The sequence below is a fragment of the Dreissena polymorpha genome, chromosome 16 (assembly GCF_020536995.1).
Source record: "Dreissena polymorpha isolate Duluth1 chromosome 16, UMN_Dpol_1.0, whole genome shotgun sequence".
In the NCBI taxonomy this organism is placed as follows: Eukaryota; Metazoa; Mollusca; class Bivalvia; order Myida; family Dreissenidae; genus Dreissena; species Dreissena polymorpha.
The window spans coordinates 31,420,067-31,444,618 of NC_068370.1; the positions used below are offsets into that span (position 1 = coordinate 31,420,067).

General features: G+C 36.8%; 1 protein-coding gene across 1 annotated transcript in view; it reads right to left on the reverse strand.

Moving 5' to 3' along the window:
• LOC127862765 (ATP-dependent RNA helicase DDX24-like) overlaps window positions 1–24,552 on the reverse strand; it is a 34,829-nt gene that overhangs the window by 1,727 nt on the left and 8,550 nt on the right. Inside the window, exons 7-18 of the mRNA XM_052402019.1 lie at window positions 23,113–23,217; window positions 22,341–22,547; window positions 20,258–20,368; window positions 19,313–19,431; window positions 16,467–16,588; window positions 14,243–14,361; window positions 13,484–13,661; window positions 9,348–9,451; window positions 7,443–7,560; window positions 4,428–4,524; window positions 1,428–1,508; window positions 27–190 (exon numbers count right to left, since the gene is read on the reverse strand). Coding sequence (XP_052257979.1) covers window positions 27–190; window positions 1,428–1,508; window positions 4,428–4,524; window positions 7,443–7,560; window positions 9,348–9,451; window positions 13,484–13,661; window positions 14,243–14,361; window positions 16,467–16,588; window positions 19,313–19,431; window positions 20,258–20,368; window positions 22,341–22,547; window positions 23,113–23,217 — 1,525 coding nt within the window. The remainder of the gene's footprint in view (window positions 1–26; window positions 191–1,427; window positions 1,509–4,427; window positions 4,525–7,442; window positions 7,561–9,347; window positions 9,452–13,483; window positions 13,662–14,242; window positions 14,362–16,466; window positions 16,589–19,312; window positions 19,432–20,257; window positions 20,369–22,340; window positions 22,548–23,112; window positions 23,218–24,552) is intronic.

Here is a 24,552-nt window from a genome sequence, read left to right on the forward strand (position 1 = left end):
TTTACCTGTTTACTTAAGTCACTTACCGTCTGTTGCTGGGAGTACCAGTCTCCCGGACTTTGTTGGGTACTTTGTGAAGGAGGAGTGGGTGTGCACAGGCTGCTTGAGCATCAGGGCCAGCTCGTGCTTCATACGCTGCAGATACTGTTGATGTTTGGCCTGCGCCACGTCGTCTCCTATATCATCCAATCTAAGGCCAAAGGTCAAGGTCGATTCTGTTTTTACTGAGCCTTGGTCTGCAAATACTGTGCTTAATGCATGTGCGTAGTGTAGTCCCAGATAAGCCTGTGTATTCCACATAGGCTAAACAATGACAACAATTTCTGCCCAGACTGCATTTTTTTGTTTTGACGATACTTCTTTTAGACAAAAAAAAATCCAAAACAGCTCAAAGTGTTATACCTGATTAGTCTGTGCAGACTGCACACAACCTGATTAGCCTGTGCAGACTGCACACAACCTGATTAGCCTGTGCAGACTGCACACAACCTGATTAGCCTGTGCAGACTGCACACAACCTGATAAGCCTGTGCAGGCTGCACACACTTATTTTGTAAAAAACTTTCCGAAAATGCATTAATCCAGTTTTCTCTGCACAAGGCTCTACTACAAGTATTATTCTATGTTTTGACAACCTCAAAGACTGGTTCTACCCAGGAAATGCAATCCAAAGGATCTCAATGAGAATTAGGCTTTCAATGCAGTTGTGTTGAAATAAAAAGGTTTAAATTCAAACCCATGGTAGTCTACTCAAGACTCTTAACAAATAGTCAAGACAATTCCATAGCAACAACCCAAAGAATAAGATAGTAAAATTAAAATCAAAGGCCATGTTACAGATTGCTTTTCAAAACTTAAAAAACCCTCTTGGTTGCCATAATGACAGTGATGATGCCTGATACAAGCAGTAGAACACATTGAGTATAAATAAAACACAGATAATGAAAGAAAGAAACAAAGTAAGTGTCAGAGGTTTCAATAATCAAAACTATCAAATGGTGTCATATTTAATCTACAAAATTATCCGCAGCCATCAGCTTTTTCAACTGCCAATAAGAAAAGATACCGGAAGAAAAATTTGTGAAAGCCTAATTCAAACCTATTTCTTATCCAGTTTGTCATGTGTTAAGAATCTTATGGTAAGCTTGATATTACATATACAAAACAAAGACACTGCAAGTCTTAATTTGTAGCATGATGTTATCTAATAGAAAGTGTTGTCTTTAATTAGCCTTTGAGGACTGCACAGGTTAATCTGGGACAACATTGTATGCACATTCATTAAAAATCAGTATTTTCCTGCAGCAAGGTTCATTTGTTACATGTTTGTTTGTGTGTTTTTTTAGAATGTGTCTAGTACTTCAGGTATAAAGCTCTGGTTTCCAATAACAAGGAATTAAAGAAGCCCTAATGCCAGTAAAGGATACAGCCCTTCATCGTCTATATCTATCCCTGCCTCCTCGGCTGCCTTCTCAAACCATTCATTCTGACGCTTCTTCTTCTTGAACCTGGCACACAAAAACAGGGGCAGAATCATGGTCCTAAGTATGTTCAGTAGAGACTTATGTGGCACACAAACATGTGGAGTAAATCATGTTCCTTACTGGTTTGGGATAAGAGTTTAATGGCATAGAAAAACTGGGGGGGGGGGGGGTTATATCATGTTCCTAACTGATACAGTAATTGGTTAATCATGTCCCTTACTGGATTAGTTCTAACTTTTCTCAGTGAAGAGTTAAGTAACACAGAAAAGAGGGGAGGGGATCAAGTCACTACTATGGCTTCTGGACTAAAATCCACCTGAAAACAGTGATGCAGATATAAACAAGAGGGCCATGATGGCCCTGAATCGCTCACCTGACTAACCAAATACAATCCCAACCCAGATTTCATCAAGATAAACATTTTAACCAAATTTCATAAAGATGAGATGAAAACTGTGACCTCTATTGTCTACACAAGGTTTTTCTATTATTTGACCTAGTGACCTAGTTTTTGACCCCAGGTGACCCAAATACAATCCAAACCCAGATTTCATCAAGATAGACTTTCTGATCAAATTTTATAAAACTTGGATGAAAACTGTGACCTCTATTGTCTACACAAGGTTTTTCTATTATTTGACCTAGTGACCTAGTTTTTGACCCCAGATGACCCAAATACAATCCCAACCCAGATTTCATCAAGATAAACATTCTGACCAAATTTCATAAAGATTGGATGAAAACTGCGACCTATATTGTCTACACAAGGTTTTTCTATTATTTAACCTATTATGTGACCTAGTTTTTGACCTAGTGACCTAGTTTTTGACCCCAGATGACCCAAATACAATCCCAACCCAGATTTCATCAAGATAAACATTCTGACCAAATTTCATAAAGATAAGATGAAAACTGTGACCCCTACTGTCTACACAAACAAATTGTTGACGTTTTTTTTTATAATTTGACCTAGGGGTGGTGCGGTAGTCGAGTGGTAACACACTGGTTTACCATTCCAGAGGTCCCTGGTTCAATTCCTGGCCGGGGCACAGGAAATTTCAGAAATGCTTCAAGTTTTTCCCACCCAACTAGAGATGTACTGATATGAAACCCATTTGACCTATTATGTGACCTAGTTTTTGACCTAGTGACCTAGTTTTTGACCCCAGATGACCCAAATACAATCCCAACCCAGATTTCATCAAGATAAACATTCTGACCAAATTTCAAAAAGATTAGATGAAAACTGTGACCCCTACTGTCTACACAAACAAAATGTTGACAGTTTTTTATAATTTGACCTAGGGGTGGTGCGGTAGTCGAGTGGTAACACACTGGTCTACCATTCCAGAGGTCCCTGGTTCAATTCCTGGCCGGGGCACAGGAAATTTCAGAAATGCTTCAAGTTTTTCCCACCCAACTAGAGATGTACTGATATGAAACCCATTTGACCTATTATGTGACCTAGTTTTTGACCTAGTGACCTAGTTTTTGACCCCAGATGACCCAAATACAATCCCAACCCAGATTTCATCAAGATAAACCTTCTGACCAAATTTAATAAAGATTAGATGAAAACTATGACCCCTACTGTCTACACAAACAAATTGTTGACATTTTTTTTATAATTTGACCTAGGGGTGGTGCGGTAGTCGAGTGGTAACACACTGGTCTACCATTCCAGAGGTCCCTGGTTCAATTCCTGGCCGGGGCACAGGAAATTTCAGAAATGCTTCAAGTTTTTCCCACCCAACTAAAGATGTACTGATATGAAACCCAGGTTATTCTCGCGTGTATCAGTGCTATACACTGAGCACGTAAAAGAACCAAGGGATCTATTCGCAAAGAGCTAGGGTATTGCACTCGGACTCCTTGTATCTCAATACTGTCTCTTCTGCTTGCTGTCTCTTCAGCAAAAACCAAAAGGACCCCATTGGAAATAAGTGCTTGCACTTTCATGGGTTATCCTTGACTGCAAGGTCAAAAGAAATACAATACATAGTGACCTAGTTTTTGACCTCAGATGACCCAAATACAATCCCAACCCAGATTTCATCAAGATAAACATTCTGACCAAATTTCATAAAGATTGGATAAACTGCGACCTCTATTGTCTACACAAGGTTTTTCGATTATGTGACCTAGTTTTTGACCTAGTGACCTAGTTTTTGACCCCAGATGACCCAAATACAACCCCAACCCAGATTTTATCAAGATAAACATTCTGACCAAATTTCATAAAGATTTGATGAAAACTGTGACCCTACTGTCTTCACAAGGTTTTTCTATTATTTGACCTAGTTTTTGACCTAGTGACCTAGTTTTTGACCGCAGATGACCCAAATACAATCCCAACCCAGATTCCATCAAGATAAACATTCTGACAAAATTTCATAAAGATTGGATGAAAACTGTGACCTCTACTGTCTACACAAGGTTTTTCTATTATTTGACCTAGTATTTGACCTAGTGACATAGTTTTTGACCCCAGATGACCCAAATACAATCCCAACCCAGATTTCATCAAGATAAACATTCTGACCAAATTTCATAAAGATTGGATGAAAACTGCGACCTCTATTGTCTACACAAGGTTTTTCTATTATTTGACCTATTATGTGACCTAGTTTTTGACCTAGTGACCTAGTTTTTGACCCCAGATGACCCAAATACAATCCCAACCCAGATTTCATCAAGATAAACATTCTGACCAAATTTCATAAAGATTGGATGAAAACTGTGACCTCTACTGTCTACACAAACAAATTGTTGACGGACGGACGCACGCACGCACACGCATACGGATGCCGGACATCACACGGTCACATAAGCCCACCATGTCGCTTCATGACAGGTGAGCTAAAAAGGCAAAACAAAAGTGCAAATCTTGAAAATGTTAGAAGTGTTGAAGAATTTTCAAGAATCACACAAGTAAAAGCCCACCTGTACTCTTCTGTCTCAATCTTGCGGACAAGATTCACGCGATTTCTTATTTCAGCAACATATTCCTGTTCCGTCGGAAACATTGGGAGGTCCTCATCTGAAATGAAAATACTCCATTTAGATCAAGGAAGTGAGTCTATTGGCAATAAGGAAGCCATATAAATCTTTAAAAATTGGTGGTGAATAGTTGTACATAATTATGAATAATATACAATATATAATTATGTTGAACATTTTAGTGCATAGGATCCAAGTTTTGTTTTGTGACATGTAACTGAGCTATGCTTAATATTGTGTTCTATCTAACAAGAAACCGTCAGAGACGGGTGATGCTCCCCAAAGTTTTTTTTTGGTCACAATATTGCACTATATATTCAGATAAAAGGAAATGTCTTGAGGGGCATAACTTTGGACAAAATAATACGATGGATGGTTTAGCAACTTAAAAATTACAAAGGGCCATAACTCTCTAAATAAACCATCTAACCAGAACCCACAAATAACATGTGCATCTCTTCAAGGTAGTTATGCTTCCCATAAAGCTTCATTGAATTCCAGTCAGTAGTTGGGGAGAAATAGCCCAGACAACAATTGCACTATATGTACAGTTTATAATTTTGTTCAAAGGGCCATAACTCGGTGAAAAATCATCCGACCATAACCGGCTGATAATATGCACATCTCCTCAAAGTAGTGAAGCTTTCAATAAAGTTTCATTGAATTCCTGTAATAAGTTGCTGAGAAATAGCTTGGACAAGAATTGCACTATATGTACAATGGAAAATTTCAAAGGGCCATAACTCTGTGAAAAATGATCCGACGAGAACCGGCTGATAATATGCACATCTCCTTTTGGTAGTGAAGCTTCCCATAAAGATTCATTGAATTCCGGTCATTAATTGCTGAGAAATAGCCCAGACAAAAATTGCACTATATGTACAGTTAATGGAAAATTTCAAAGGGCCATAACTCTGAAAAATTTTCCGATTAGAACCGGCTGATAATATGCACATCTCCTCTTGGTAGTGAAGCTTCCCATAAAGTTTTATTGAATTCCAGTCATTAGTTGCTGAGAATTAGCCAGGATAAGAATTGCCCTATATGTACAGTTAATGGAAAATTTCAAAACGCCATAACTTTGTGAAAAATCATCCGACCAGAACCGGCTGATAATATGCACATGTCCTGTTGGTAGTGAAGCTTCCCATAAAGTTTCATTGAATTCCGGTATTAAGTTGCTGAGAAATAGCCCGGACAAGAATTGCACTACCGTAATTACTCTATGTTTTCGGACACTCTAAGTTTTCGGACACCCCTTTTTTTAGCAAAAATAATTATTTTCCGTGACTCTTAATTTTCGGACACACGAGTTTTCGTCCATAATTAATGTCTCTAAGTTTTCGGACAGTTTATTTTACAGCGCTATTTTACTTAATTTCGGTCCTGTTTTCGATATCTAATGACAATTCGATCATTGGGGTTTAACAACCAGATTAACATCATCAAACATGGCAGGTGCATGCCTGAGGGCAACGGACCATTACATTTGCGTTATTGGGTAAATAACCTTGTAAACCGGTATTAAACAATGGTTTCGCCCGATAGCATAAGCGTTATGACAATTACCAGGGGTAGTGTCAATTAACAGTTCAATTATCTACCGCAATGTTACTACCCCTTCTCAGTAAAATAACTTTGACAAATACTAAACGCTTCAAAGTGTGATGCACCCTATTGCATGTTTTACGAACAATGGAAGGTATTAGACAACTATCGGAAATGAACAAACGAAGAATTCATAGTTTGCTTTTTTTATTGCGTTAAGGTTCATACTAGCGAGTATCGGTACATCACATGCTCATTTCTGAACTCGTTGGTCAAAGTACAACCTTGTAGTAACTTTCTGTTAAATAAATTAAGCATTTAAAATTATTTAAAATGAAGTGCAAACATATATAACTGTAATTTTTACTATACGGCTAGGTATTTTACAAGCGCGTTCTATTACCGGTAGTTGTTGATACAATTGACGCTATTTTCGGATACTTCAATTTTCGACTCTAAGTTTTCGGACACCTGTATTTTGTGAATATTTTTCGTATCTAAGTTTTCGGACAAGAAAAAATTTAATTATTTTTAAGTGTCCGAAAACATAGAGTTATTACGGTATATGTACAGTTAATGGAAAATTTCAAAGGGCCATAACTCCGTGAAAAATCATCCGACAAGAACCAGCTGATAATAAGAAAATCTCCTCTTGGTAGTGAAGCTTCTCATAAAGTTTCATTGAATTCCGGTCATTAGTTGCTGAGAAATAGCCCGGACAAAAATTGTGCACAGATGGACAGAGGGACGGACGGACAGACAGACGCACTGACAGACGAAGCAGCGACTATATGCTCCCCCAAAATAAATTTTGGGGAAGCATAAAAAAGATGATATATTTTATGTAATATACACAGTCAGAAAACATAAAAGAGAGCCATGCTTGCAAAAAAACTAACTAATCCGAGTTTCTGTGAATTGTTAAACGGATTGTGCTTCATTTAAATATGTAAAATTACATTTTATTTATTGAAACAGACGATCTGACAATTGTCACTCTGTCTAAACCTTTAAATCATTTGAGTGTTGGTCTGGGAAAACAGGACTTAATGCATGTGCTTTAAGTTTTATTCCAGATTAGCCTGTGAAAGGCAGTCCACAACGGTCCATACAATCACCGAAAAGCACCGAAAAGCACTCAATTTCTCTCCATCCACAATGGCTGATCAGGGACAACACTTTCCCCATAGACTGGATTTTTGTTTAGGAGAGACAACCTTTAAATGAAAATGTCCATAAAAGCGGGAAGTGTTGTCCCTTATGAGCCTGTGCTAACAGCATTAAGACCCATGCATTAAGCCAGCATTAAGACCCACGCATTAAGTCCAGTTTTCCCAGAAGGGGGCTCTATTAACTGTACCATAATACAATCTGATGAAAATGTCTCAAAGAGGGTTATCCATTCCATACTTTTATTGAGCGTGCTGATAATCTTCCGGTAGTTCTTCACATCATCGGGCCCAACAATCATCACGCTGAGACCCTCTTTATTAGCACGCGCAGTACGACCACTGCGATGGACGTAATTCTAAAACAGACAAGCACTTCATCACATGACTAGCAAAACAACAAGAGCACCGCATAACGGGATCCACGCTGGGCTGCCGGTGCAGTTTTTAACAAGAAATCGTCGGAGACGGGTGATGCTCCCCAAAGTTTTTTTTGGTCACAATATTGCACTATATATTCAGATAAAAGGAAATGTCTTGAGGGGCATAACTTTGGACAAAATAATACGATGGATGGTTTAGCAACTTAAAAATTTCAAAGGGCCATAACTCTCTAAATAAATCATCTAACCAGAACCTACAAATAACATGTGCATCTCCTCAAGATAGTTAAGCTTCCCATAAAGCTTCATTGAATTCCAGTCAGTAGTTGGGGAGAAATAGCCCGGACAAGAATTGCACTATATGTACAGTTTATAGAAAATTTCAAAGGGCCATAACTCAGTGAAAAATCATCCGACCATGACCTGCTGATAATATGCACATCTCCTCTTGGTAGTGAAGCTTCCCATAAAGTTTCATTGAATTCCTGTAATAAGTTGCTGAGAAATAGCTCGGACAAGAAATGCACTATATGTACAATGGAAAATTTCAAAGGGCCATAACTCTGTGAAAAATCATCCGACGAGAACCGGCTGATAATATGCACATCTCCTCTTGGTAGTGAAGCTTCCCATAAAGTTTCATTTAATTTCAGTCATTAGTTGCTGAGAAATAGCCCGAACAAGAATTGCACTATATGTACAGTTAATGGAAAATTTCAAAGGGCCATAACTCTGTGAAAAATCATCCAACCAGAACTGGCTGATAAAATGCACATGTCCTCTTGTTAGTGAAGCTTCCCATAAAGATTCATTGAATTCCGGTCATTAATTGCTGAGAAATAGCCCGGACAAAAATTGTGCACGGATGGATGGACACACACACGAACAGACGAAACGGTGACTATATGCTCCCCCCAAAAATTTTTGGGGAGCATAATAAAAGAAAGCTTTTCAGAATTATTTTTTTTTTAGAGGTCACAGTGACCTTGACCTAGTGACCAAAAAATAACTGTGGCATGTAGAACTCATCAAGGTGCAGCTACATATGAAGTTTCAAAGCTGTAGGTCGAAGCACTTTGATTTTTAGAGCCAATGTTCAAAACCTTGACAAAATGTTAAGGTTTTAGCACGACGCGGACGACGACACGACACGACGAGCTGGCTATGACAATACCTCCGGTAAATGAGGCTTAATGCATGCACACAGTGTCCTCCCCAGATCAGTCATATTGCAAAGACTCGGCTAACTTAGTTACATTATTGAAATAAGCATGTACTTCTAAATAATTAAACACTTGAAGCTTAAACGATAAATATGTTGTAAAAAGTCTTTCTGAAAGATGTATGTTGGTAAACAAATGCTTCGTATTCTTACCATACTATTAACATTTGTTCATACAAATGGCTTAGTTATTTACATTTTTCGGGAGCAAGCTGATGTTACTTCTCTCCCCGAAAAACAACCCTAAGACTAAATTAGCCCTTTCCCCCATAAGAAGCAAAGTGAAAATGGCTTTTGCAACCAGCATAAAAACAGAACAGCCTGCGAGTAACTCGCAGTCTGTTCAGGTTTAATGCTGTTTGCTGCTCATAAGTGGGTTGGAAATAAAGCCTTTAAAACTTGAATCTAGCACAAAAAGTCTTTAATTAAATTCAACTTTTGGAGGGACTACAAATGCGTAAAAATACATATCTAAGTGGAAAATGGTTAAGTATGATCCCTATTTGGTCACAAAACACAGGCTGACTTTCAGGTATCTCACCTCCACTGTGTGAGGCACCTGGTAGTGGATCACGTGCTGCACGTTGGGAATGTCAAGGCCGCGGGCAGCCACGTCCGAGGCCAGCAGCAGACCTTTAGGATTGGCTGAAGAAAGTAGCATAACAAAATATGTTGAAGGAGTGTCATGGAACAAAGGGCTAAATGCATATGCTTTGTTTCTGTCCCATATCAGCCTGTGTTGACTTGCAGGACGTTTATTTCTGCCAATACACAGGTTGCTGTGGATTAATGGATATTGTGCCCACTGCACAATTAGGTCAAAGGTCTGATGCCAATTTTGGGACTGTTGTCAAGATCTTCTTTTAAGTGATTACAATTTTGCTTTTACCAATAAAACTGACGAATAAAATCGATAATGGAGTTGAAACAAAAGCTTCATCACAAACACAACATCTACTGGGTTAATATTGTCGGAGTAAAAACAGGATCTCTATATGTTTAATATAGTGTAAGTTCTTCCAAGTCATGGCAGAATGCAGATATAAATTTAAAATTATTTCTACAATCCTATTAAAACCCAAATTTGGTTATGAAAAAAAAAGAAATTAGATCTACATGCATATGGCCTTCAATTAATCTTGCTTAAGTACTTTTCGAGTTGTCGCAGATTTAAGTTTTCTCTAATTTCTGTAACCATAACAACCACAACTGTTTGATAAAAAAAAACACACACTAAAATAACATACATATTCACCATTTGACCTTCTATCTACATGCTGCGTGTCATCAACTAAGCTTATATACTTTTTGAGTTATCGCAGGATCCTGATTTTTGGGACAATGTGCATACAAAACTAAATCAGCATGCACATTTCTTGTATAGTCCTCTATCCATATACCAAGTTTCATCAACAAAGGTTACAAACTTGTTGAGTTATTGCAGGTTCCAGATATAAGTTTTTTTTTTATAATTTCTGTAACTATAGAAATATTTTTTTTTATTTAAATTGTGTACATGTGTTTACTAAAAATTGATTTAACATGCATATTCCTCTTATGGTCCTCTTTCCACATACAACGTTTCATGAAGTTGAACAGACCTGGAGTACTTGTTTAATAATCGCAAAAAATAAGCTTTAAGTTTCCAACAATTTTTGTAACCAAGGCAACCAATTATTTGTTTTTACAAAATAGCTGAACAAAACAAGCATATTTCCCATATGCCCTGATATCCTAATACCAAGTTCAGCCTAGCTTAAGTATTTTTTTACAGAGTCAAGATTGAGATTGACACACGGACGGACTTGAGGTTAACTTATAGACCCCCCTTGTTACACTGGTAGAAGACCAATAAACACATTTTAACTAAACTAATACCTGCCAAAATTGGATTTATATTTTATGGTGATATCCTGGGGAAAAGATTGCTGTTTAGATTGCAGATCCAAGGGACACTTCAGGCACATGCATTAAGACTAGTTTTCATACAACCTGAGACATGTCTATTTTGTCTAATTGACAGTTACGAAAATAAGAATTAACAAGAGCTGTTTGTAAAACACGCATGCCCCCCCAAATGGACGGTCAGTTGTAGTGGCAGCCATTGTGTTAATACATTAGAGTATGATTGGTAATTTAAAGAAGAATTGCTTGCGTGACGCATTCGTGAGTTATCATCCGGAAACCATTTTACTGTTTCAAGTCACTGTGACCTTGACCTTTGACCTAGAGTACTGAAAATCAATAGGGGGTCATCTGTCAGTAATGAGCAATGTCCCTATGAACTTTCCTGATCCCAGACTTAAGCGTTCTTGAGTTATCATCCTGAAACCATTTTACTGCTTCAAGTCACTGTGACCTTGAACTTTGACCTAGTGACCTGAAAATCAAAAGGGGTCATCTGCCAGTCATTGCCAATGTCCAAATGAACCTGATACCAGGCCTAAGCGTTCTTAAGTTATCATCGGGAAACCGTTTAACAGCTTCAGGTCACTGTAACCTTGAACTTTGACCTAGAGTCCTGAAAATCAATAGGAGTCATCTGTAAGTCATGACCAATGTCCCCATGAACTTTCCTGATCCTATCCTTAAGCATTCTTGAGTTATCATCCGGAAACCATTTTACTGTTTCAAGTCACTGTGACCTTGAACTTTGACCTTGAGTACTGAAAATCAATAGGGGTCATCTGTCAGTCATGACCAATGTCCCTATGAACTTTCCTGATTCCAGGCTTAAGCGTTCTTGAGTTATCATCTGTAAACCATTTTACTGCTTCGAGTAACTGTGACCTTGAACTTTGACCTAGTGACCTGAAAATCAATCGGGGTCATCTGCTGGTCGCGACCAATGGCCCTATGAACTTTCCTGATCCCAGGTCTTAGCATAATTGAGTTATCATCCAGAAACCATTTTTACTGCTTCAGGTCACATAAGACCTTGAACTTTGACCTAGAGTCCTGAAAATCAATAGGGGTCATCTGTAAGTCATGACCAATGTCCCCATGAACTTTCCTGATCCTATCCTTAAGCATTCTTGAGTTATCATCCCGAAACCATTTTACTGTTTCAAGTCACTGTGACCTTGACCTTTGACCTTGAGTACTGAAAATCAATAGGGGTCATCTGTCAGTCATGACCAATGTCCCTATGAACTTTCCTGATTCCAGGCTTAAGCGTTCTTGAGTTATCATCTGTAAACCATTTTACTGCTTCGAGTAACTGTGACCTTGAACTTTGACCTAGTGACCTGAAAATCAATCGGGGTCATCTGCTGGTCGCGACCAATGGCCCTATGAACTTTCCTGATTCCAGGTCTTAGCATTATTGAGTTATCATCCAGAAACCATTTTTACTGCTTCAGGTCACATAAGACCTTGAACTTTGACCTAGAGTCCTGAAAATCAATAGGGGTCATCTGTCGGTCATGACCAATTTCCCCATGAACTTTCTGATCCTAACCCTAAGCATTCTTGAGTTATCATCCTGAAACCATTTTACTGTTTCAAGTCACTGTGACCTTGACCTTTGACCTAGGGTACTGAAAATCAATAGGGGTCATCTGTCAGTCATGAGCAATGCCCTATGAACTTTCCTGATCCCAGGCTTAAGCGTTCTTGAGTTATCATCCTGAAAGCATTTTACTGCTTCGAGCCACTGTGACCTTGAACTTTGACCTAGTGACCTGAAAATTAATAGGGGTCATCCTTAAGTCATGATCAATGTACCTATGAACTTTCCTGATCCCTGGCCTAAGCGTTCTTGAGTTATTATCCGGAAACCATTTGTTGGACGGACCGACTGTCATGTGCAAAACAATGTACACCCTCTTCTTTGAAGGGGGGCATAAATATAACCTAAAAAGCCTGCAATAATTCGAATGTCCCATAACTACCAGTGAGACAAATCTGTATTGCTGTTCTAGCATCTGTTTTATCACATGTTTGTAGCACTTTCACAAGTGAACGTTTAATTTGTCTTGCCTAATTGCAAGTACTCAGTGGCAACTGCAAAGTTTCGTCTTTTACAAGCATCAGTGAATTTTTAATGAAACAGTGTACAGGTTTCAATTTCCAGTTCTGTGTTATATTTTAACTGCAACTGTGCCTTAGCCATAATTTACATGGAGACTAAGAATGAGGAATCCATCTCGTAGGACCTTATAATTATTTGTTTTAAGAAGCATGAAAAAAGCACCTAAATCATTAAAAGTAATTAAGCCACTTTTGCTAATATCATCAGATCTTAAACAAACCCTCTAAAATTGAAAGCATATATTAAATGAACAATGACTCTGCTTATTAAATAAAAATGACAGACATAAAATTTAATACTTAAAATCCCGACAATTCCCTTAGTTTGATACCCAGTTAAATACCCACTGTGCGAGAATTTTATGATTTGTCCAAAAACAACACAAAAAAGGCTAGCGAGTGTCTCAGTGAGCCTTAGGCTTCCAATGCATGGAGCTTATCTAAATATGTTTTAAAATAAAACAAAAAAATAATCTGAAAAACATACAAAATAAGTATAATCAAACTTGGAGAATTAGATCTACATCCCAAGTGAAAAACTATCAAAATTTAATACAATCAAGCTAAAACAAATACAATGAATCTTAAGCAAAAATAATAATGAAAACATAAGTCACATATAACTTAGAGATAAGCACACCCCACCTGTGAACCTGTCGAGGTTTTTCAGTCGTTGTCTCTGGTGCATGTCGGCGTGTAGCGGCAGGGGCTGGCACTGCAGGAGCCCAAACAGAGACACTAGCCTGCGTATGCAGTCCTTGCTGTTGGCAAACACCAGAGTCCGACCGGGGTACTGCTTCAGGAAGTAGTACAGGTAGATGTCCTGAAGAGGGGCCAGGAAATAGGTGCAATGGTGTGTAAAGTGTTGTCCCATATTAGCCTGTGCAATGTGCACAGGCAAATCAGGGACGGCACGTTCCACCCTCATTAGAATCTGTTAAAAAGACTGGGGAAATTTTTTAGAGTGAAACACCAGAGTGTGGGTCTTTTTTGCCCCCCCTCTTGGTGAAAATTTTTGATATATCTTGGAAATATTTGAAATATGAAATGGCAAATTAATAGTAAATGCTTTTAAATCTTATTTTCAAGTGTGATACAACAAATTCCCCTGATTTATCAAATTATAAGAGGATTTCATTAGCTTGGTTCAATTTTCAATTATAAGCAGCATGCCACACCCACATAGATCTTTCTTTACATTATCCAATATTTAGACAACTCACCCTTCTACCTAAACACTCCAATAATTCTGCATGTGTACCATTTTTCCTTGGAGAAGTTGATCCTAGCCTCTGTTAGTCAGTCCATTGCTGTCCCCCCATATCAGCATAAAGTGTTGTCCCTGACACAGGCTTACCTGGGATGACACTTTACGCACATGCTTTAAGCCCTGTTTTCCTGTACCTTTTCCTCCTTGGTGCAGTTGATCCTGGCCTCCGTCAATGAGTCCACGGTCCCCATCTTGGTGGTCAGGTCCACCACCTTCGGCTTGTGCTTCAGTCCCATCTTCTTCATGAGATATACTGCACAGGATAATAATGTGTCAGAGATGTCAGTATATTTTGAAAAACAATGTCAGAAGAGTGAAATGACCCTTGGCTTGAAAATTTAAGAGGTCAGATGTTACTTTTAGGGGTCACAATACTGAAGCACAGAAATATTTTGTTTGTGCATATTACTTAAGAATTGAATAGCATTTTTCTGCATTTAATCGGTGTATGAACTGTCGGGAAAATTACGTCTAATTTGCATAAATGTCGGCGGATTGTTTTGTTTAAGTGTGATTGACCAATAAAAAACAACGCCATTAAGTTTCGCGCAAAACATAACGTCATTTTGGCAACTTGTTTATGACCAGAAAGTAGTGCCATTAATTATTCATGTTTAAATTTGCATACGAAGTGGGTTCATCGGAAAATGAAAAACTGGTAATGTGAACAAATTATCCAATCAGAATGCAGCATTCATATGAATGTGACAGAAGTTGCAATTATTTCTCTGTAAATGTTTCTTAGTATTCATTTTAGTCACATATTATGCCATTGAACACAATCTGTAGCATGCAAAATATATTATTCCTTTAGCTTTCTGGTAACATTTGCATGAAGATGATGCATGGCAGATAATTTGCTAAAGTGAAGTGATTCCAATATGCTTGCAGCATAAAGCACAATTCTGCCAAAAATGAAATCCTTGATGTGTATGTTTTATCCTCATAAAACATGTTCACTTCACTGACTTTATATCCATGCTTAATTTCAGTAATTTTTTTCCAACTGTTATGAATAATGTTTTAATCGTAACCACGATTTTACACAACATGCAAGTCAATGTTGTTAAAAATGAACTTTTGACTCACATGAATCCCCCCCCCCAATTAAATATCAAATTTAATATAAGTAAAATAATTTCTTTAAATCAACGTCTTTACCAATCCAAAAATTTAAAACATCTCAGCATAATACGCTTATATGAACAAACTCACACCTAACATAACATATATGTTAGAGCAATTCTGTGAAACCAGAAATTTCACCTTACTTCCTAAACGATTTAGAATTTTATGAAATGACTGAGAGACTCAAACAATGCCTAATATTTTTAGGAAAAAGTCCCCAAAATGACTGATAATTGTGACACAATTTTACAGTTTTACTAGAGGCCTTAAGAGGATTAAGGAAACAAGTTGAATGTCCTTGTTTGATTTTGATGAATATACACAGTCAAAACTGAGAACAGCCGTCAGTTAAGGGAAATGGCCAAAGTGATGGCTGTTCAACAGGTGACTGCTGTTCCCTGATCACCACAGTTTAGATGGTTGGTCAGGTGTATTGCTACGTCGTTACCCCATCTAGTCGTTTACATATAGTGTAAAAGAAAGGCTCATGGCCGATAACTAAGCATAATAACATAAATAACTTATATTGAATAATATAGAATAATATTTTACAAATTGATTTAATTTCATACCTTTTTTAAACTAAATATATGACTGTCTCAACCATAGTATTGTTGTTTACTCTTGCATCTTGTTCATTCAGTAAATCCGACAGATCAAATAACATTCATTGGGTGATATTTTTAAATAAAGATTGTCACATGTACAATTATATTGCTTTACATTAAGAAACTAATGATACAATTGACAAAAAAATTATTACATTTATATATATATATATATATATATATATATATATATATATATATATATATATATATATATATATATATATGTACATATATTTGGAAGCCTTAAATTGGGATCTTTTCAGACGGTAATAGGGAAATTTGTAGTTTTTCCTTGATTGGGAAGTTGCCATTTTCCAATACTTTATAAAGAAATAAATAAATCGCTGATTGAAAACACATATTGATTATATTTTTTTTCCATACAACTGCTTCACTGGCATTAAATTGGGACAAATATAGATGATTGGCAAAACACTGTTCAGTTATGAAATTATTTACATTTTACATCCCATGATAAAATGAAACCAATGTAAACATATATTGACAAGTTGTGTTAATTCAACTGCTCTACTTACAATAATTAGAGATTCAAAAAGATAATTGGCAAAACACAGTATAATGATTAGATTATAATTACTGATACATATATATGCCTTACTAAGTTTCGTCTTCTCGTCCATTTTTTTCTTGCGTTTCTGCAGGACCCTCTGTGGCCCGGTGTGTATCAGTGTGAGAGTGGCAGAGAACACGTACGTGTGGCGAGTCTCACTATTACCTTCCCTGCAGTCAGCATGTGGTACAGTTAAGGCATTTAATGGGGCTTAATGCATGTGCGTAAAGACGCTATCCCAGTTTAGCCTATGCAGTCTGCAAAGGGTTATCAGGGACAACAATTTCTGTCTGAACTGTTTTTTCGAAAACAAGAAATGTGTTTGTCAGAAACACTATGTCCCCTTCTGCGCCGCTTTGAATTGTTTTTTGTTTGTTTGACCTTTGACCTTGAAGGATGACCTTGACCTTTCACCACTCAAAATGTGCGGCTTCATTAGATACACATGCATGCCAAATATCAAGTTGGTATCTTCAATATTGCCAAAGTATTCATAAAATGAGCGATTTTGGCCACATATACTTGACCTCTGACCTTGAAGGATGACCTTGACCTTTCACCACTCAAAAGGTAAGGCTCCATGAGATACACATGCATGCCAAATATCAAGTTGGTATCTTCAATATTGCCAAAGTATTAATAAAATGAGCGATTTTGGCCACATATATTTGACCTCTGACCTCGAAGGATGACCTTGACCTTCACCACTCAAAATGTGCGGCTCCATGAGATACACATGCATGCGAAATATCAAGTTGCTATCTTCAATATTGTAAAAGTATTCATAAAATGAGCGATTTTGGCCACATATATTTGACCTCTGACCTTGAAGGATGACCTTGACCTTTCACCACTCAAAATGCGCAGCTCCATGAGATACACATGCATGCGAAATATCAAGTTGCTATCTTGAATATTGAAAAAGTTATTGCAAATGTTAAAGTTGGAGCAAACAGACCAACAGACAGGGCAAAAACAATATGTCCCCCACTATAGTTGGTGGGGGACATAAAAAGGAACTTCTTAGAAAAGAAAAATAACATAAAAGCAGGAAGTGTCGTATCTGACTTGCTTGTGTGAAATGCACAGGCTATCTGGGATGACACTTTTTGCAAAGTTAACAGTTTATCAAACTATTTTTGCTTAGAAAAGAAAAAATTCAGCTGAAAGGAGTATAGTTTACATGACCGAATGCTAACATTGCCAAGTAATTTAACAGAAGATACATCAGAAGATATATGTCAATGAAGGAAAAAGTAAATTAACTTCTTGATATTTCTTGTAATGCACTAACACTATCAATTGCACGCAAACTCTTGAAAAACAATTCAGTGCAGTCAATTGTCAAAAAATCCAATAGCAAAAGTGGCGCAGTGTAAATTAACCATTTAATAATACAACCATCAATATATAAAGCCATTAATAAAACAAGATGTGTTTGTGAAAAACAATGTCCCCCTATATGACATTTGACCTTGAAGGATGACCTTGACCTTGACCCTTCACCACTCAAAATGTGCAGCTCCATGAGATACACATGCATGTCAAATATAAAATTGATAGCTTCAATATTGCAGAAGTTACATTACATGAGCAATTTTGACCCATATATTTGACCTTGAAGGATGAACTTGACCCTGACCTTTCACCACTCAAATTGTGCAGCTCGATGAGATACACATGCATGCCAAATATCAAGTTGCTATCTTCAATATTTCAAAAGTATTCATAAAATAAAGGAATTTGGGCCACATATATTTGACCTCTGACCTTGAAGGATGACCTTGACCTTTAACCACTCAAAATGTGCAGCTCCATAAGTTACACATGCATGCCAAATATCAAGTTGCTATCTTCAATATTGCAAAAGTATTCATAAAATAAGCGATTTGGGCCACATATATTTGACCTCTGACCTTGAAGGATGACCTTGACCTTGACCTTTCACCACTCAAAATGTGCAGCTCCATGAGATACACAGGCAATCCAAATATCAAGTTGCTATCTTCAATATTGTAAAAGTATTCATAAAATGAGCGATTTTGGCCACATATATTTGACCTCTGACCTTGAAGGATGACCTTGACCTTGACCTTCCACCACTCAAAATTTTCAGCTCCATGAGATACACATGCATGCCAAATATCAAGTTTCTATATTTAATATAGCAAAAGTTATTGCAAAGTGTTAAAGTTGGCGCAAACCAACCAACCAACAGACCAACCAACAGACAGGGCAAAAACAATATGTCCCCCACTACTATAGTGGGGGACATAAAAAAGCAAAAATTAAGTTAACAAAACCAAAAGTTAAGGTACATTTTTCCATTCCAAGTATAAACATTTGTTGGGACCGAATAGCAAATGATCTGTACAAAATATATCCTGCGCCTATCAATTAAAAAAAAAATATAATGTCTTCTGTACAGAGTGTATTGAGACACCATCACAGAGGATGGGCCACCATTGCAAAATGTTTTGTTCTAAACCTGCCAATCCTTAACATGGCTTATTATAAACACTTCGTCTTTTAAAACTTGAACACTTCTAGTCCTATCAAAATCTCTACTTCTATCAAAAGCTGCTGTTCTCAAAAGTGGCCAGGTCACCATTGTATTTTTAGACTTAAGAATGAACTTAGATCCAAGAAAAATATGTTCAGCATATGAATATATTCAGGCTAAAAATGTTGCTTAAATCATAAGTAAATTGTACTAGATTACCCATGTAATTAGACGTGTTAAATTCCATGTCATATTGATCTGTATTTGACTATTGGAATATTCTAGTTTAAAGAATATTCTTTATTTGTGGACATAAGTCTTAGAATGATCTCATGAATAAAGGGCAGGTCTAAACAGCTTAACAACAAAAGTCCTAACCACATTAGCATACCGTTTCATCTTCTCGAGCAATTTAGAGAGCTCCTCAAAGTGTCCCTTCTCTATCATCCTGTCTGCCTCGTCCACCACCACATGGGGCGTCTTCTCCACCTCTGATAGGTACACCTCACCCTGGTAGAGATTAAGAGAAAACTGGGCTTATTGCAAAGTGTCGGCCCTTCAAATAGGCCACTCAAGGACAACACTTTCCACATTTTTTTTTTTTTTTTTTTTTGTTTTTTTGTTGATTTTCGTAGATTTTTGTAGATTTTTGCTGAGAAGAGACTTCCATTTATAGAACAAATACTAAACAAGCGCAGTGTCTTCATTGAATAGCCTGTGAAGACTGCACGGGCTTATCTAGGGTGACAATTTATGCACATGCATCAAGCCCTGATTCCTAAAGGCAAGGCTCATATTTTAATTCAGAAAGATGAAGAGTGCAATAGCAGGGTGATGTGGCCTGCTCCCTATTGCTTCTCCCTTTTGTCCATCTGGACTTGTAAGAAAACTGTGAGAGTTGTATGAAATTGTATACATTTTTGTAAATAATAAATTGCAAACGAAAACACTATCCTTAAAGACCTGAATTACAAGTGTTACACTACGAAATTACTTTGATTAAGCAAGGCATAGGACAAATGCCTGCAGACTGGACATTCATTCCATCCTGCAACTATTAAGCAGCATATTGTGCCATTTGTGTAAAAAGATCTTTCACTAGAAAATGCATTTGCAATAAAAGGTAGCCAAACATAAAATGTTAGCGCATTCAACAAGATGTGATTGGTCAGAAGACAGAATGGTCCAAGACAGGATGGTCACTACAAGACAGGATGGTCACTACAGGACAGGAGTATTACTTCAAGACAGGATGTTCACAAGACAGGATGGTCACCACAAGACAGGAGTTTTACTACAAGAAAGGATGGTCACTACAAGACAGGATGGTCAGTACCTCTTGCACCAGCTCCCACAGTCTTCCAGGGGTGGCCACAATCACATCCGGACACTTCTTGAGGATCCTCCTCTGCTTCTCAAGAGCCAGGCCCCCTACTATTGCTGCTATCTGAAAAACACAAGCCTTGCTGTAGGAAAATGGTGCTTAATACATGTGCTTAGTCATTCAAGATTAGCCTATGCAGACCGAACAGGCTTATCAGGGACAACACTTTCGAATGGATTGTTTTGTTTAAGTGTGCTTGATTAGCCTGTGCAGACTGCTTCTTTTTCATTATCACCTACCTGTATGTTCTGTGTTTCATATACAGTCAATCTTGTGGATGCGACCACTTGTATTAAGCGACCTTTGTCTTATGCCACCATTTTGAAATCCCACGGAGCTTTCTCGCTATATAATGATATTGTATTAAGCGACTTTTGTCTTACGCGACCAGCGACCGCTGATTTTTGTGTATTTTGATGTCCGAATCTTGAATTAAGCGACCACTAGGAGGTAAAAGTGGTTAATCTATTTATCTTTCAGGGGCAAATCCGTGTTAATTGTTTATCTAAGCCGATAAGATGTACTGTTACACCTCTGCTTTGCTTTCACACCAACCATTATGATTATGTTTTGTCTCGTTGACCGGTTCTGACCGGTATTGTTGTAGACTGCGTATCAATTTATTGAGTTTTATAATAGAGGAACGTATTACGCACAGTCTACAGCTTAAATAATTTACTATGTGGAACGTGAAGAGACAACGCCGATTTTTCTTGAGTATAGATAACAGGTGCAGAAACAATGCACTGTATGCGACAAACATTTCCTGAGAAGTGCGGAAAATAAACTATTAATCGGCAACATCTGTGGAAATCCATACATTACCAATTTGTAATTATGCTAATTAGTAGATATTTGTTAGCCAATCACATTGTTATTTACTTAACAAATTTTCCAATCAGGTCTGTTTGTTTGTTTTCAATTGACGTGTTTTAATTTTTTCAGCTCATTATATATCATAATCAGTTCAGATTTCCTTAAGCGTACATGCAGAAATTAAAATGTCAAAACGAAAAGTGTTTACGTTGAACGAGAAAATTCGGGTTTTGGAATTGTCAAAGAGTAAAAGTGCACATAAAATCACAGATGAGTTTGGAGTTTGAGTAAAACTCACATTCAGAACATTCTTAAGCGTAAAGCCGAGGTGCTTGAAGACATGGAAAATAATGTGTCAGGTGAAAAAAAACGCAAAAAATATTTCCTTGTCTATGTTGTTTTTGCAAATAAATATGTACACACAATTCATTTATAATAAATGATAATTTATAATAAGTGAAAAAATAAAATACATTATAAGTAAAATATTGTTTATGTATTGTGTTTATGTTCATTATATTATAAAAGTTCAAATCATTGTTGACAAAAGAGATTATCCTTCATATAGATTAAAATTGAGGGTAAGCATTCTTCCAGAATGGCCTTTTTTATTTAAAGACCATTTTATTAAGAGACCACTTTTGATAACTCCCTTGAGTGGTCTCTTAATACAAGATTGACTGTAATGTTGTTCACATAGTGTAATTTTGAATGTTAAAATGTAACATTACTCTTTCCACTGCAATAGAATAAAGGTAAAAGCAGAAAAAAGAAATGCTCATTTCAGGACTTAATCAGTAAACTTAACTTGTATTTAACTTGTATTTATATGTATGATTTAAGTTTGATGAAACAGTTGCATTAGTCATGAAATGACTTTTCTCAACCTGTATATTATGTGGAAAAACAATTGTTAGCTACTGGCATATTGTATAGTACATGCACTAAGTACTAGTAACCCTCTTATATAGGCCTAGCTTTCTCAGAAAAAGTATGAGCAGTAAGGGTGTGATTTAAGAACCACCTCAGGGGGGGAAAATGCCCTACCCCCCTTACAGAGTTCAACTTAACACTTCATTTTTATATAGATCAAGCACAATTGATAACTGTTTGTAAAATTAGTTGTACATAGAAAAGGAGGAAATCAGCAGAAAGGTGAAAAAAATCACACCCCTTGAGCTGGTTACCAGTCGATCGTTATATATCTGAACTGCCATACCTTCACATCTGTGTACTTGGCCACAGCCTGAAGGTGGTTCTTAACCTGGATGGCCAACTCTCGTGTGGGCTCAAGGATCAACGCCCGCGGGTACGACCTTCGTGGGGTTGTAACCCCTAAATGACCTTGACCCATCGGTGCAGGGTCAGAGGTTATCCAGCTCATGTCCACGTCCTTGACCACTCGGACACACCCTTTACCATCCTCCTGATACAAGAATATGACATATTTACATACTGATATTATATGTTAGCGTTATCAGAGGCAAAAATAGCCAAATACTACATGAATCTCATATTGACTACTAAATTCTTAAATTGACAACTAAAATTTATGTTACTTATACTTAAATAATGCATATTTTCACACCTACTGAGCTGACATTTATTTATAATAAGCATTTTGGATACAAATTAAAAAAATTTAGCGCCAACCTAGCATATATAAGAACGCCTGGATAATATTTACATATGCGCCTAAAGACAAAAACTTTCAAATTATTTGTGCATATTTGCATATTTCTGTTAACTTCATATTTAAAATAATTGAACACACTTTTTTCTACAAAAATATCTTTGTTTTTGGAAAAAAATACCATGTCACTAACACAATTTTCATATTAAGCATGTTAATAATCCATTAAACAATGCAGTCAATTTTTCAGGTGATTCTATGCTGAATCCTCTCAAAATTGCATTTCGTCACTTAAAAGACTATTTATGTATGGTCTTTATGTACAAACAAGCATGTTGATAAAAGAATTCACAAATACTGATATTTCTTCTAATTCTTCTTCCTCAGATTCACTGCTTCCTTCTTCCTCCTCCATTTCTGTGTGAGTATCTTGCTTCAAGTTTTGGCTGTCCCTACTCACTGCCTGTCAATATATCCAGTATGCTTGTAAACTTGAAATGGCCAATAAAAACATGTAGAAAATGGTAAGGCTCACACAAATCTTCATTAAAAGTATTTTAACCAAAACAATAAGTGTCTGAGGTACACTAATGCTCTGCATCATTCCATCATCCATCATCCCATAGTATACGTATATATTACTAGAGGTGACGTTCTGAAAGAGCTGAATCACTTGAGTTAAGTGGCAGGAGTATGTATTGACATAAGGTTTAGGTTTGAGTGTCAATAAACGATCCTCCATTTTATGTTTGTTAACATTTGCAGAAAGTTTGGTAGTAATCAATCGAAAACTGTTTGAGTGAGAGAGTGGAAATCATCACAAAGAATGATTTTGAAAAATTCATGGGCCATAACCCAAATGTGTCTTGTGAGATTTGGCTGGTTATTTGCCCTTATTTTATTCTCATTAACATTTTCAGAAGGATTGGTGACTATCAGAATGAAAACTGGTTACCTTACAGAGCAGGATTCATCAAAGAGCCATATTTTCAGTCATATCTTAAAGGGACATGACGCACATGCATGTAGCAAGATTTAGCTGGTAATCTATTGTGTTTAGCCTTAATCTAATGCTAATAAACATTTTCCACAAGTTTGATGACAGTAACATTAAAACAGGTTGAGTTAGAGAGTGGAAACCTAAAAGTGCAAACGGACTGACAGACAGACAAAGCAGAAACTATACACATCTGTTCAAGTGCATAAAAAAAGACTCAAATCAATGAAAAAAGACAAAACAGGTGGGGAAGGGGGAAGCAAATAATAGCTAAATATTTTTTTTCTATTTTTCATATGTGTTACATTGTAATATATTGATAAAATATGTTACAATAACACAAAATAGGCAAGAAAAATATACATTGAAGACGAATTTCGTAAAATGCAGCAAAGACAAATTAGCGCCCCAAGCTGATTATGACGGAGATATTTCGTACATATTTTCCTACAATAACCGAAGCATTTGTCTTTTTAGTAAGTGTTTGTGTGTCGTATGAATAGATATCGTTGCAGGAATTTAAAATGAACTGTTAAACTAAATATAGATTCACATCATACACGCATGATTAACATGCTGGCGAATTCGACTGTACAGTCATTTTCGATTTCAGAATTAAATATCTGGCTTATTTCGCATTTTTCAGCACATGTTCTTCTTAACTTTTATTTTAATTTATATTGATATATATGTCTAATAAGTTTTTTACACAATATATATAAATAATAAATATTTGACAAAATTGTATAATCTCGCTTTAAATGTTGTAATACATAAAAAAAAAATCGGTTTTGAAACCTA